At 44.5% G+C, this 16,024-nt stretch overlaps 1 protein-coding gene across 9 annotated transcripts in view; it reads right to left on the bottom strand.

The window, feature by feature from the left end:
* SNED1 (sushi, nidogen and EGF like domains 1) overlaps window positions 1-16,024 on the bottom strand; it is a 2,618,914-nt gene that overhangs the window by 281,273 nt on the left and 2,321,617 nt on the right. For all 9 annotated transcript variants that reach the window (XM_078665627.1, XM_078665624.1, XM_078665625.1 and 6 more), the window contains one exon: window positions 7,173-7,255. In XM_078665627.1, the coding sequence (XP_078521753.1) occupies window positions 7,173-7,255 (83 nt within the window). The remainder of the gene's footprint in view (window positions 1-7,172; window positions 7,256-16,024) is intronic.

Raw genomic sequence — 16,024 nt, forward strand, 5'->3', positions numbered from 1 at the left:
AGACCAAGCACACATGCTATGTTATGTTATGGCTATTTGTAGAGCGCATGGCTAACAAAAGGCGTCCCACAGCTAGCCGAGAGAGAGGCAGGTCACCACAGCTTAATAGGAGGGGTTTTGAAAAAAACAAGCTTTCAGAAGTTTACGGAAGGGAAGGAGATTTGGTCCTGATCGTAGGTGGGGAGGGAGTATGTTCCAGAGCTTGGCGGAAGTAAAGCGGAAGGAACAACAACTACTTCGCACAGCTAGGTAGAGACTGGATAAACAAAGGAGTTTATTAGGGTGGTATGGGGAGACAATGGCTTGGAGGATGGGGGGGGCTTTCTTTCAGAAAGATTTGTGGGCGATACATAGAGACTTGAATTTTATTCTGTTCACAACCAGGAGCCAGTGCAGGGTTTTCAGAGCAGGCCTTGCGGAGTGGCTGTTGGGAGTCATAAAAAGCATCCATGCTGAACACTTCTGGATGACTTGCAGTTTATTTGTGGTAGCCCTAGGAGCTCCTAAATACAGAGCATTTCCATAGTCAAGGCGAGAGAGGATTAAAGCCTTGACCATGAGTCTTCTTGCTGAAAAAGGAAGGAGCAGAAGGACTTTACGGAGCATCAGCAGGATGCCATAGCAGGATGCTGCCAGTTTAGTTGCCTGACAATCAAAAGTGAGTGACTGATCTAGCCACATGCCTAGACTTTTAATCTGATGTTTTGGTGTGGGTGGAGGGCCGAGAGAGCTTGGCCAAGCTAGGCCGATGCCAGAGATGGGTGAGTTGCCCAGCCTCATAAGCTCGGTTTTTATCTCCATTTAGTTTGAGGAAGGAGAGTTCCATCCATTTGGTGACTATCTCCAGGCAGGGGATTAGACTGGACGAGGTGATCCTCAGTGGTTTAGGGCCACCACTAACTGGGTGTCATCGGTATATGTAACAATGCCTATCCCGAAGGGGAGGACAATCTGTACCAGTGGGCTCATGTAGACATTGAACAACATCGGGTTCAGGGATGAGCCCTAAGGAGCGCCGCAGCCACGTGGGATTTGATCTGACGAGTTATCCCCTTCAAATACTTGAAAGCTTCTGTCCTTAAGGAAGGACTGTAACCAAGTAATCACACTACCTGATAGACCAACATTCCTCAATCTGTGGAGCAGGATGTCGTAGTTAACAGTGTCGAAGGTGGCACTGAGGTCCAAGATGATGATGGCCATCAATCCTCCTTTGTCTAGGATCATTTTGGCCTTTTCAACCACTGCGAGTAATGCGATTTCAGTCCCGAGTTGGGGTGAAATCCAGTTTGAGACGGGTGGAGTATATTATTAGATTCAAGAAAAGCAGAGATAACTGAGTTAACATGCTTTTCTAGCATTTTGCTGATCCCGGGGAGAAGGGAAACAGGGCGATGAATTCCAAGTGTATTGTAGTGTAGTTCCTACATTCCCAATAGGCTCTGGGCATTGGAATAATATACCCTATAGATTTGACATAGGACTTATGTATACTAGGTCTCTATCAAATATATTAGACTTAATTGTGAGTGCCAGCTAGCTCAGAGGTCACTAGAAACGTTCTCGAGTTCACAAGAAGGGATTTAGTTTCTGACAACCGCATAAACATGACAACTTTGTTTCCCCAAGATAAAACTGATCTTCAGAGTCGTGGAAACAATAGATAGATATTTCACTCAGTCAATCGTGCATGCTTCGTTTCACCAGAGGTGCAGAGAAATAGAGAGACAGATGTTTTCAATAAAAGGATTTATTAAACAGTCTTCTTTCTCAAGCATAAGAAATGAACTGCTAAAATCGTACAACTGGTTGCAAAATATAATGCATACAGTAAAAAGAGTAGAATAAAATAATACTGTAAGAGCATTGTATGGTTCCTAAACCATAGATAAATACATACATAAATAACAAAGGCTAAAAAGTACTCAACTGGTGTTTCTAAAATACGCCGACCCCGATGTACCTAACCTAAGCTTAGTACGAGGGAAGAAGTGAGGTGTAGCATAAATTTAGTATTCTTTGCCAAGAATCTGTCCAAGATTTCTCTTAGGGTCTAATCAGCTCCGTACCTTGATTTGGAATGAAGAAGGTCAGGCTCAGGACTCGAATTCCCAACAACCTGCAAGGGTAGCTTGGAAACACTGGAGCTGGATTTTTCGGCAGGAGAAAAGACAGCGTCTCTCTCAGTGCGTCTGCTGGAGGGTTGGCTTCCTTTGGCATCTGCAGTAGCAGGGCGTGTTGGGCAAGTAGATAGTCAAACTGCTCCAAACTACTGTGTATTTGCTATGGCAAATGTGGGCATATTTATACCTTGAAGGTACTGAGTTTGACGTAAAGGTGGACATATTAACGTAATCAAAGAGTCTTAGTTCTTTGAAAACTCCATGAGTTCTTGGACAAGTCAGTTTTCGAGCAAGGGGAAGTCCCTAGCTGCTGAAGCCGAGTTTTCCTAGAAGTCGTTGTAGATTTTCGAAACTAGTGGAAGTAACCCTGCCGTATTTGGACTGCATGAGCTATGTCTAAATATGGTTATGATTCTTATGCATATATAAGGATATGGGGATTTATACCTATATAAGGGCATGAATCGGGAAAATTACAATAGGGTCCTAAAATGTTATACAACAGTATCAGGGTCAAGACTGGGTTTCTTCAATAGTTCCCTCACCATGGCATGTTACCAGGGTGGGGGTATTAGTCCAGTTGAAATGAAATGGAGGAGGTTATCAGCTTCAGCAACACTGGAAAGATTGTATCCCAAGCTTTACCCAAAAATTGGGGAGGTGCTGGGTCATTGGGAGAGCCAGGTTTTACTGAGTCACATATACTGACTAGGGTGTCCATGTCTATCAAGGGAATTTCCCTGAGAAAGTGCTCACCGGACATGGAGTGCTCCGTAAGCCGCTGATTGATGGATGGGCCGGGGGTAAAGGGGGGGGAGGAATTGTAGAAATCCTTGATCTTATTAGAGAAGAACTCTGCAAGTTCGTCTCAGCATGCATTTGAGCTGTCTAGTGGAACATCCCTGACTGTTCGTTTTAGAAGGTGCTTGGCGATCTTAAAAATTTCACGTGGGGTGTTTGAGGCGGAGTTGATTCTTTCCTCATAGTACTAGCGCTTGTGCCTCCTTCACTTTGAATTGGCAAATTTTAAGAGTCTCAGTAGATCAGTTTGCTTGTTGTATCATAATTTCTTCTCCATTTCCTCTCGATTCTTTTACAGATTTGTTTATACTCATGCAGTGTAGAGGCGTACCATGGAGACGGTTGTTCCTCGTTTTTTAATGGATACGTTTCTTAGGTATAACTAGGTCAAGGCAGGAGTTGATCCGTTGGTTAAATTGGTCATTTGCAACCGTGGGGCAGGGATCTAGGGTAGGTATGTAATTTATCAGAGATGCATTCCAGGAGTCCAACTGGATGTTGGACCAGGAACGTTTCCAGCTGATAGTCGTGCCAGTATTAAGGGGGGGGGTTGATATATCCCAAGAGACGGTGACCAGGAAGTGGTCGGACCATGATACTGGGACTGGGTCTCTGACTGAAAGTTCATTGCAGTTGGAGAAAATGGGATCTAGAAGATTCCCTTTTTCATGAGTTGGGCTCGTGACATTTTGTTTCATACGGAGAACCAAAAGATTTTGGGTTAGTTTGGTCGCTACTGGGTCATCGAAATGCAAATCGAGATCCCCAGTATAGTAAAGTTAGAAGGGGAACTTGCCAAGTTGGCAATAGCTTCTGGCAGAATTTTGAACAGTTGTCCATGAGGGCTGGGGGGACGGTATATAAGGATACCTGAGACGGTATGAGTTGAAGACTGTGAGATGGAGCAGGAGAAGTTATCACAGTCAGGAAGGATATTGGGGATAATGTGGCATTTATAACCTTCTTTTAAAATAATGACAATGCCTCCTCCCCTCCCCTGTTCCTGATCTTTCCTCCGGATAGGGTAACCTGGTAGGAGACATTGGACTAGGTCAGTTTCTGACTCAGCATTGAGCCAGGTTTCCGCGAGAAATAGCACGTCAGGTCATTACCCTTGGAGCAAGAGAGAGATTTGCGTGGCATGTTTGGATAAGGATCTGCAATTATTAGATATCATTTTATAGGCGGAGGCAGGGACCTGGCGGGGTTTAGGTGGAGGAAGTAAAGTATAAGTACATTGAGAAAAAATCTAAATGTCCATAAGTGGACGAATGGAGTGAATGAATGAATGAATGAATGAATGAATGAATGAATTCGCGATTTATGAAAGCGCAACTTAACCCGGAGGCATCAAGGCGCAAAGGATGGAAAGAAACACAACTGAGTGATCGGAGGCATCAGAAGGAGGCAGCACTTAAGGATATGATTGAGCAAATGGCCAGGTTTTGAGATTTTTCCGGAAAAGGGCAAGCGATGGCTGAGTTTTAAGGATGGTTGGAAGCGAATTCCATAGCTTGGGGGCGAGGGAGAAAAAGGCCCTCCCTCCCCATCTGGCCTTGGCGACCCGGGGGGTTGCAAGAAGATTTTTGTGAGCAGATCTCAGGGCTCTACCCGGGGTGTAGAAGGAAACGAGAGACCCTATGTCCTCGGCACCCAGGCCATGAAGGGCCTGATAGGTCAAAACCAGAACCTTAAAGTTGATCCTTGCCTGATCACGGTAGCCAGTGGAGGTCTTTTCTGATTTCTGTAACAGAAGCACGTCTGGGGGCATTCACCACAAACCTGGCTGCAGCGTTCTGAATAGTCTGTAAGCGGTGGACGAGTTTTTTGCAGATACCAAGATAGAGGGCATTGCAATAGTCCAGGCGGGGGGAGATGAGAGCAATAACCACCTGTCTCCGGGCATCGGGGGAGAGATAGTGTACTAGCTTCCTGAGGATCCTCAGGACCCCACAACAAGTTGACACGGTTTTGCCTACTTGTTTGTCAAATGCCAGTGTGGTGTCAAAGGTGATCCCCAGGTTTCTGGAAACTAAGGACGGCATGGGGGCAGGTTCCGAGGGAGGGTGGCCACCAATCCGAGGACCAGAGATCTTGTTTGCCACCAAAGATGAGGATCTCGGTTTTTTCACCGTTTAGCTTAAGGAAGTTCGTGGACATCCAGCCTGCCACGGCTTCCATGCAGTTCTTGCAGTTGAGGGCCGTGGACTCCACAGAATGGGATAGGGAGACCATTATCTGGGTGTCGTCGGCGTACGACAGGACTTCCAGTCCAAAAGATCTCACAAGCTTTGCAAGAGGGGCCACATATATGTTGAACAACGTAGGGCTCAAAGATGAGCCCTGCGGGACCCCACAGTGCAAAAGCTTGGCAGAGGAAAGGAAGTCACCCAGTTTGACTCTTTGGGAACGTTGGTTAAGAAAAGAAGTCAAAAGACTAAGGGCAGGTCCTTCCACTCCCATTTCACTGAGCCGCCTGGACAAGATGTTTGGGGACAGGGTGTCAAAGGCGGCTGTAAGGTCGAGCAGGATCAGAATGGTAGGATGACCTCTGTCGACCTTAGCGCGGATGTTATTGACTACCACTGTAAGGGCTGACTCGGTGCTGTGCGCCTTTCGAAAGCCGTGCTGTGAGGAATCCAGCAGGCTGGCTTTGTCCAGAAAGGCGCTGAGATGGTGGTTGAGGTGAGCCTCAAGCATTTTGGCAGGGGCAGGCAAAAGGGATATGGGACGAAAGTTTTTAAGAATGCCAGGGTCTAAAGTGGGCTTTTTCAGTAAGGGCTTTACGATAGCCAGCTTCCAAGATTCAGGGAAGATACCATTTGAAATTGCCAGATTCATGACCTCCAGGTATAGGGGGAGAAGGACTTCTCTGCAGTCCTTCAGAATTTTAAGAGGGCAGGGGTCGAGGGGGGAGCCGGATTTAAGCTTATCTAGAAGAGCATTTAAGCCTTCATAGGAAAGGGGAGGAAAGTTGGACAGGCGTTCTGGAGGTAACTCTTGCTGGGAGGCATCCTCAATCTCATGGGTAACTCTGAGGAGTGTACGTGGCGGTGAGGACTGAAACCGTCAGGGGCGGTGGCCCTGGCCCCGGCCGGGCGCAGCTGGGGTTGCCTTCGGCACGCCCGGTGCTCGTCAACGCCATCGGCTAAGTTTATACCCGGAGTTCCTAATGGAAGTTGGAGGAAGACTAGAGCGTCCCACCTCCAAAATAGCCGCCGTGTAGTGGCCCAAGGGAAGTGGGAAAAACCCACTTCCTGGAAAGAAAAAGAGAACAACCCCCTCCACTCAAGCAGTAGCCTAGCTGCTGTGGTGTACCGGGGAGCGGAGCAACAGGGGACTAATGAAAGAGATGAGCAGGTTAAAGTGCCTGCGGCAGTGAAACAAACTGATAAAATCAAACAAAGCTAAAAGTTACCCACAGTAATTGTTAAAAAGACAAGGTAAAAACAGGATAAAACAAGTTATCAGTGCATTTAAAATCGTAGCGAATGACACTAGCAGCGCTGTGTGCACTACCTTCTCTGAGCTTATTCCCTACATCCCCTGCATGACGTCTGGACATCCACAAAACTTAAACCTCATCATTACCTACCACCTGACATCTCAGTTAACACCCATGTATTATGTGGAGCCTAAATAGTATGGACTCTAGCACTGAAGACACCCTTAATTAACTAAGGCATTTACAGCATTGCTCTTCCTGGGACACCTGAAAGACCACATGGTTTCAACACTTCTATGGTGTAGCACATCCGTTAATGAAATCTGAACAGCCATGAGATAAAATACCAAATGCCTAGAACAAGTATGAAAATCTATCTGTTCCTACCACGTTCATACGGTTGGAATGTGAACCACCACAGGGTGTTTCTGCTGTGAGAAATATGTATGTGCTAGAGTACCTCCTTTCAGTTTGTGGTCAAGGCTCTGGTCTGCTTCTGTACAATAACCCAGAACACATGTTCCTCAATAACTCCCTTGGGCTCTGGCAGCGAGAATAAATCCTTCCCATTTCGAAAGAGGGAAACATTATGGTCTGATTTGGAGCAAATGGTCTCTGCCAGTGGAGAATTTTCTACTGGATTCTGCTATACTATAAAGATAATTTGGTAGAGGTTATTTAGCTGAAAGATTTTCACTTGAGGATTTAGCATTTTCTCCTCAACTGTAGGATTATCTGTTATCACCCAACTCTATCTACATAAGGCCCTTGAACTTGGAGTCTTTGAAAAGAGGCATACAGACCTGTTCTAACAGTCACTGATTTATTCAATAAACTGCTGAATCTTGCACTTATCCGCCGTCTGCCGTCTAATAGCTCTGTGAACCTGGAAAGTCAAAAGAATCATTAGTGAGAGATATGTTTGTTCTTTTCTTCTTTGCATTATTTCTTCTTATCTCACACGATAGTGCACAGTATAACAGACAGGAAGGTTATGAAGCACACACTGACGGACAGGGAGAAGGACTGAGGAATGAAAAACACTGAAAAACACCAGCATAGCTATTTCGTAGTGGCCAATATTTGGTTTTTCGATGGTCACACTTTTTTCACAAGCTGTGCGAGTTACCAAATATTTTGCTTAGTTTAGTATAAATACTACAAAAGCGGTTGCACATCTAGCTAAGTACACATATTTTTACTGGGATGATATTGTATTGTTTGTTAAGAACACATCCAGCCGTAGTAGGAAGCTGTTTCTGCTGCTTAAAGTATTCTCTGTTGAAGAGGCTTTCCCTCACCCAAAGGTAAAGTAACCATTCAGTGGTTCCCAGAACATCTCTCAAGACCTTCAACCTTTGATTTTTTCTAAGGTTAAATATACTACAGTCGGTATCCCGACAATCTGTATAGTATCGTCTTCAGCCATGTTCACCTTCATTGCCCACCTGCGCTACATCTCCAGAGCCAATGTTTACTAACAGAATATGAAACCCAGTTCTGATTCTGAGACACAACAAGAAACAGTAATCTGTAATTGATAAAAAGAAGTCTTTTTTTTTTTTGTCCTCATCTCACCATTGGCACTTGCAAAAGAAAGACACCAGCAACCCTTTATTCTCTCCTGTGCGCCCAGGGTTGGAGTCCTTGCTGCACCCGAAGCCGACCTGGCTACCCCTTTATCCCGGGGCCCGGTGTAATCATTGGACAATCTCGGAATCGGATACCAACCTCAGCTCGAGTGCCCATTCCCAAAGTGGGAGCCAGATTATGGTGTTTCTATTATGTATAGCCCCCAACTCTAGCCGTACAGTTTTTAGAACAGACGGTAGCCATTTATCATGCAGTGGGGGGGCTGGATCTTTCCACAGCATACAAATTTCTCTGCGAGCAATAATAATTAGAGTGAAAAATAAGGCGATCTGTTCCTCACTGAGCACATTAGTAGTTTCCGAATCCAACCCAAATATTACCCTCACCCCATTCAATCCAATGTTTACTTTTAAAACACTATCCAGTGTCTTTCCCACTTTTATCCAAAAGGGACCAATCACAGGGCAATCATAGAACATGTGAATATTGTCCGCTTCTGCTAAATCACACCTTGGACATAAAGGAGAGGGACTCACAAACTTTGCTATTTTTTTTGGCGTAAAATACAGCCTATTTAATACAAAATAGTGGTTCTTTTTCAATGAAGCCGACTTAACATACCTATATAGAAATTTAAGAGAGCTTTCATAAAGCTCAACAGCAGAGGCCTCAAAGACCGATGAACTCCATACCTGGTTTAAAGGCGTGGCTGTGGTCTCTTCCGAATTCAACAATTCTCTATACCAGAGGGCTACTTCTTCCTTCCTAACACCCACAGACTGAAGTGCTACCACAATATCCCAATTTCCACCGATGTTGTCTTTCTCTGTAACATACCAGGAGCGGAGTTGGATGTATTTAAATCGGGAGAAAGAATCCCCTATCTTAGCCCGCAGAACTTCCCACGGAAGAACACCCTCCGCTGTGACAAGGTCTGACCAGGTAGCTACACCTGCACTCCTGACAGCCTGAGAAAGACTGTCCTTAAGGCATATTGCCGTGCCAGGGGAGTCCCAGATGGGGGCCAGATCAGAATAATATTTTATACCCCAACATCGCTTCAGTCTGCACCACAGAGTCAAGGCTGATCTTAAGACCTTTAGACGGACTTTTTTGAAGAATCTTGGGGACCCGAATTTGTACAAAAAACCCGGGCCCCCCCCTTCTAGATCTTGCATCATCTTTAATGTCCGGCCCCAATGAGATTTGTCTGGGGTGGTTAAAAGGCTACAGATATTTTTTAATTGGAAAGAAAAAGAATACCAAAGAACATCCGGAAGCGCCATTCCTCCCTTTAGTAGACTCCTTTTTAATTTTTTCCATGAGATCCGGGCGTTCTTGTTTGCCCAAATGAAGCTACCTATCTTCCCCTGAATAATCCCCAGAAGTTTATTTTGGAAAGTTAAGGGTATAGCATTGAATAGATATGTTAGCTTGGGCAAAATAACCATTTTAACCAAGTTAACCCGGCCATAAATCGTCAAGGGGATGCTCTGCCATTTCAAAAACAGCAAACTAATATCCTTCATAACCTTCGTCAGATTGACATTTGCAATATTATTAAGGTCGGAGGTAATTAAGACTCCCAGATATCTAAACTGGTTACTTTGCGGGCCGTCCCAATTCTCGACTCCCCAGCACATTATTTCAGTTTTAGTGTTGTTTATTAAATAACCAGAATGTTGTCCATAGTCCAGCATGATCTCCTCCACTCTAGGGAAGACCTCCGCCGGATTACTGGTGTAAATCATTAAGTCATCCGCATAAAGAGCCAGTTGGGAGGAATAATCATTTATTCTAAAGGGGGTGACTCTGTTATCCAATCTAAGAGCCTGTGCCAGGGGCTCAATGTATAGATTGAACAAAAGGGGCGAGATAAGGCCCCCCTGTCTAGTTCCTCTCCCCACACTTAATCGAGGAGACAACAGACCATTCAACAGTATTGCTGCCGAGGCTCCCTCGTAGCAACTCCTCAGGGTATTAATGAAGATCCCCCCAAACCTCATAGTTTTAAGGACATCCCACAGAAATCTCCAATTGACGCGGTCGAACGCCTTGGCGGCGGCGTATGCAGCCATGGCTCCGACCGTGCCACCGCCAGATCAATACAGCCTATGAGTTGGAGGGTCAGCTCATGGATGTGCCTCCCTGGAATAAAACCTTTTCGGTCTGAATTAATCAGGGACGGGGCCAGACTGGCCAATCTCCTGGCCAAAACCAGTAAAGATCTTATAATCGGCGTTTAGCAGGGAGATTGGCCTATAAGACTCCGCCCTGAGAGGGTCTTTACCCGGTTTTAATAACAAGACAATAGTGGACTCTTTCCAAGAGGGTGGAATTTTACCATGCGGGCTATAAATAAAGTTAAATAATTCACACAGTCTAGGTGCTAGAAGATCTATGAATATTTTATAGACCTCACCCGGTAAAGCATCAGGCCCAGCTGCTTTATTTTTTTGTATTTTATTGATTTGTATTTTAATCTCATCTTCTGTAAATTGACTATCCAGCAGGTTACGACCATCCTCCGATAGCTTTGGTAGTTCCTTATCTTCCAACCAGCGCATGGCGTTTACTGAGCTGCTGGAAGGCTCTTCTTTATATAGCTCCAAGAAGTGAGAAAAAAAACATTTTTCCATCTCTATCTGCAGACATGATATTGTGCCCTGTTCATCTATAATCAACCTGTTGATGTTATTCTTGACTCGATCTGCTCTTATTTTGCCTGCCAACACTGCGCCTGCTCTTTCTCCATATTCATAATTCTCCATAGAATATGAAGCCCATTGAGCCTTAACCTTCTGGTCTAGGAGCCCCCGATATTCCTGGCGTAGAAGATCGATTTCAGATGAAATTCGGGGAGCATCTTCCGCATTTGGGCTCATTCTCAGTGTTTCTAAAGAGGAGATCTTATCCTCTATTATTTTGAACTTAGCAGCCTCTTTCCTGTTACAGGAGCTTATTGCGCTAAGAAATTGACCACGAACAAACGCCTTATAAGCGTCCCATACATATTCAAGGGATGCCGAGCCTAAATTGTCAGTAAAAAAACTGACAGAGGAGGTATCTATCATAGAGACAACTTCCTGATCGTATAAGGCCCCACGCTTAAGAGTCCACCTAGGGTTTACTTTCGGCCTATCTTCTCCAAAATTAAAGGTAACCAGAATAGGTGCATGATCGGATAACACACTAGGTTAAATTGCCATGTCCTTCATTGACTCCAAACCTTCTCGGTCCAATAGAATGTAATCCAATCTCGAAGCATGGCCGTGTTTTTTACTAAAATAGGTATAACCTTGGATCTGGCCATTTTTCGCTCTCCAAGCATCTATTAATCCTAGGTCTAGGATCATATTCTTCATTGCATGTCGTGTCTTTGGAGCCACTACCACCTGACGGTGGTTGGAACGATCCTGCCTGGGGTCAAGAAGAACATTGAAATCTCCGCCTATGAGTAACATAGAACGGACTCCTGACAGATTATCCTGGACCTTATGTATATATACCGGATCGTCTATATTGGGGCCATAGAATGAAACCACAGTCAGATCCCTCCCCCTGATATTAATCAGAGCTTGGACCCATCTGCCTGAGTGGTCAGTTAAGAATGATTTTATTGAGCCGCCAGAGCCACCCTTAACTAATATCGCTACGCCTTTATTGGTGACGGATTGATTTGAATGGCAAAAAGCATCAATCCATCTGACTCTCCCAAAGGCCTCTTTAGCTTCTACTGTTGTCAGATGAGTTTCCTGAAACAAGATCACTTTAGCTTCTGACTGCTCTAGGTATTTAAATATCAATCTTCTACGTCGGATACATCTGAGCCCATTAACATTCCAAGATAAAAAACCTATATCCCCCTGCACCATATTTTGTAATCTCCTACCCTCCGCTTACTCCAGCAACTGACTGAGCGATACAATAATAGGATGTTGCTTGGTGTGAGTATTTCTTGTACAGTTAGTGGAGATAAGGACACATTTTTTTCTTTTTTCCCCGCTGCACCCCCCCCCCCCCGTGACCCAGCAGCCCCCACCATCCCATCCTGGGGAACCCTCCTTTCCTTCTTGAGCAAACATGCTCTACGACGGACCCCCCCCCCCCTACACGGTGTTAAAAAGTAACAAAATAAAAAAGAGAAAAGAAACCAGCAGGAAGAGAAAAAAAAAGGGAACATTACTGCATTACTACATAGAGCATCTAACTTAATCAATGCATGTACTAAACTGATCTAATTACTACCATGAAACTTCATGATAGACCCATCAAGGAAAATCAGTGTTATCGCTCACCCTGACCCTGACCCTGCTGTCCCGGATGACATCAACCCCTGCGAACATTCTCCGCTCTCCCCTTTACTCCTAGCTTTGATTTTTTCTATCAGGGAATCTGCCTCCTCCACCTGGTGAAAATTATACATATGGTCAGTGCGGCCTTCGACACTGTGAGCCACCACACCCTAATCCAACGACTGGGAGACATCGGAGTAAGGGGCACGGCCTTGAAGTGGCTAAAATCTTTCCTAGACGGACGCTCCTTCCAAGTCTGGGAGAATGACAGCCACTCCCCCGCAATCCCCCTCCGTTGTGGAGTACCGCAGGGCTCATCCCTTAGCCCTACGTTATTTAACGTGTATATGTCCCCGCTGGAGAAACTGGTCAACCCGTTCGGCGTCTCGATTATCAACTACGCCGACGACACCCAGCTGGTGGTAACCCTCTCACACCCGCACCAATCCCCACCCGACATTCACAGCTGTCTCTCGGAAATTCATAACTGGATGAACTCCTCGGCACTGAAACTGAACGGGTCCAAGACCGAGATCCTGCTGCTCGGACATAAAGAGCCCTCCCTGCCGCCTGACATCTGGCCCGTCTGTCTAGGTGACCCCCCTACACCGAAGGAGGAGGTCAAGAGCCTGGGCGTATGGCTCGAAAAGGACCTGAGCTTCAGATCACAGGCCAAAAAAACGGCAGGAATCTGCTTTGGACTCCTTAGGGCCTGCAGAAAGGTCTTCCCCCTGCTCCCCGCTACCTCCAAGAAACTCCTGATTCAGGGCCTCATTATGGCGAGGCTGGACTACTGCAACGCAATCTACCTGGGTGCCCCCGAAGCCACCCTCAATACCCTGCAGAAAGTCCAAAACGCCGCGGCCCGCCTACTTACCGACACCCCCGCCAGATCCTCGGCAAAGCCAGCCTTGAAGCTCCTGCATTGGCTCCCAGTCAGAGAAAGGGTGGCTTTCAAGGCCCTCTGTCTGGCCCATAAGACCCTCCATGACAAAGGCCCACCCATCCTCAAGGATTTCATCATCCCTTACAATGCGAGTAGGGTCCTCCGCTCAGGCGGAGAGAACTTCATCACTGTTCCCAGAGTCAAAAAGGCCCGGTCCGGAGGACGCCGCTTCTCGGTCCACACGGCCAAACACTGGAACAACCTTCCTCAGAGACTGAGAACTGAACCTAATCTTCTCCAATTCAGGAAGGCCTTGAAAACCTTTCTCTTTCCTTAAATCCCCCCCCTTCGATTCTGACCTCTCCTGAGTTCTGGTTCTAGCGCTGGGATGCTCTAGGGTTACTACGCGCTCTATAAAACCTTAAAATAAAATAAATAAATATTCCCACGAAAGAATGTTATGATTGAAATAACAATGAAATAAACACAAAATGATTTAACCTTCAACGAACCATAGTGATTACATGAAGACAAAGAGAATTGAGTGCGAATGTGTTGTGAATCTTGTGACCAAGAAACACACATCAATAATTGTACGTCAACTCCATGCTCAGAGGGAGTACACACATTCAGCACCACCGAAGTGGTTACAATCAAGTTACAATTGTTGAATTTATATACAATTTAGAGTGCAGGACCATCACATATCTGATCTGTATTACACTACTGGGCAACTGGTCCGTGCACCGCAAAAATGCAATTTGAAGACATAGCTCACACTACGGATCAAAGAGCAACGACATTGGCTTTCAATGAAGCAGACATTAATAGAATATATTCGTTAATAGAAGAAGCAGAAGTAGTATGTCCCGGAACAGAATCCAAGGAGGCAAACATAAAACAGCTACTATACATGTCAAAGAAAATTGTTAACCAAAAACTACATGCCAGTACATTAATAAAATACCACAAAGCACAACGGATTCCACGAGTGTTGAGGATTGCACTGAAATCTACGCTATGTAAAAACAATGCCAGGTTCACAGAGAGATGGTTCGCAATACTAAATAAATGTTCGTTGGACTTAATACTACTAATAGTAGAGGAACTGGCGAAATTGATAGAGGATCTAACTAAGGAAATCAATCTCCTCAAAGATGATCTCAATAAAATGGTTACAAAGGAGGAATGGGACCAAGTGTTGGAAGACACAAATAAAAAATTAAATGAATACACCAAAGAAATCAATGACAGAAAGCTTAGGAAATTCAAAAGAGACACCACTGACTACCGACTAGGAGAAGTATATACATGGGCAGACATCTATGCTCGCAGGAGGCAACAAAAACCATATGGAGACAAAACTTCAGATGACACATCTTCAGACGATTCTCAACATAGAAGGATACCTTTTGACAATAGAAGGTCGAGAGTAGCCCCAGGAGCTAAGCAGCCAACCATAATATCTACGAGCAATCTTACCATATCGGACACAGATGAACAAATGCCAGCATCTACTTCTTCTTCTTTTTTAGAGAAAGGCCCTGCACCTACATTAGAACCAGGAGGGGGAAAAAAACAGGCAACCACAGAAACAGTGGCCCAACATACACGGAGTCAGAAAACCTTGTGATTAACATTTCTCAATACCATATTACAAATGAAGAAATAAACACGTTACAGAAAGGATCATCTTATGTACCCACATACCATTCCAATCTGTTGGAAACCAAAGTATGTTTATACAAATTCCTAAGATCTCTCAGATTACGTCATTTTTTTACCAACGTCTTAGAACCATCAACTACACAAGACAACAAAGAAAACACACTAATGGGATTGAGACCTAAGAGCAAATTTGTGTCACCTATCAGCCATAAAGTGTTAGATGCATTTGAAAGGGTGGTATCGAAGGATATCGAAGAAATTTTCAAAAAACCAAAACCTAAAAAAACAAACATGACACACAAGGAGAAAAACATACTGCAAAACTTAGCCAACAATAAGCAAATAACTATAAGGCAGGCAGACAAAGGTGGAGCATTAATTATAATGGACACCAGTTACTATGAAGAACAAATCGACATGCATGTCCAAGATACAAATACATATATGACTCTCAACATGGACCCAACTAAAGAATTCTTGAATATCCTAACCACGATCATTGAAAAAGCCATGGATAATGGTATCATTGGTGTGAAAGAGAAAGAATATCTGGTAAAAAAGGATCCCGCAATACCATATATATATATGACGCCGAAGATACACAAACACCCGACAAAGCCACCTTTAAGACCCATAGTATCAACAATCGGATCAATTCACGAACCAGTGGGAAAGTACATTGACAAACACCTTCAAAATATTGTCCAAAAATCAACAACATATATCAAAGATACCACTCACTTTTTGAACATATTAGATGAACATAAAACATCATTTACACCAGAAATGATTATGGTCACAGTGGACGTAAAGTCCTTATATACATCTATTCCCCATGATTTAGGGATGGCAGCAGTGGAGAGCTTTTTGGTCAATGAGGAGAAAAATGAGGATCTCAAAGTTTTCCTGATGGAATTAATTCACTTTACTTTGTTTCATAGTTATTTCATTTGGAGAGACACATTTTATGTTCAGTGTTCTGGTACATCTATGGGCAATTGTGCAGCGCCCACCTATGCTAATACATTCATGCACAGGTTCGAATTGGATCACATATTGAATCAGAAAATATGGCAAGAAAATCTAATATTGTATAAACGTTACATCGACGACATATTTCTGCTATGGAAGGGATCAGAAAACACTCTCATTGGAGCTTTGCAAGAACTAAACACCATCAACACAAGAATTAAATTCACATACAATACCAGCA

The sequence above is a fragment of the Lissotriton helveticus genome, chromosome 11 (genome assembly GCF_964261635.1).
Source record: "Lissotriton helveticus chromosome 11, aLisHel1.1, whole genome shotgun sequence".
In the NCBI taxonomy this organism is placed as follows: Eukaryota; Metazoa; Chordata; class Amphibia; order Caudata; family Salamandridae; genus Lissotriton; species Lissotriton helveticus.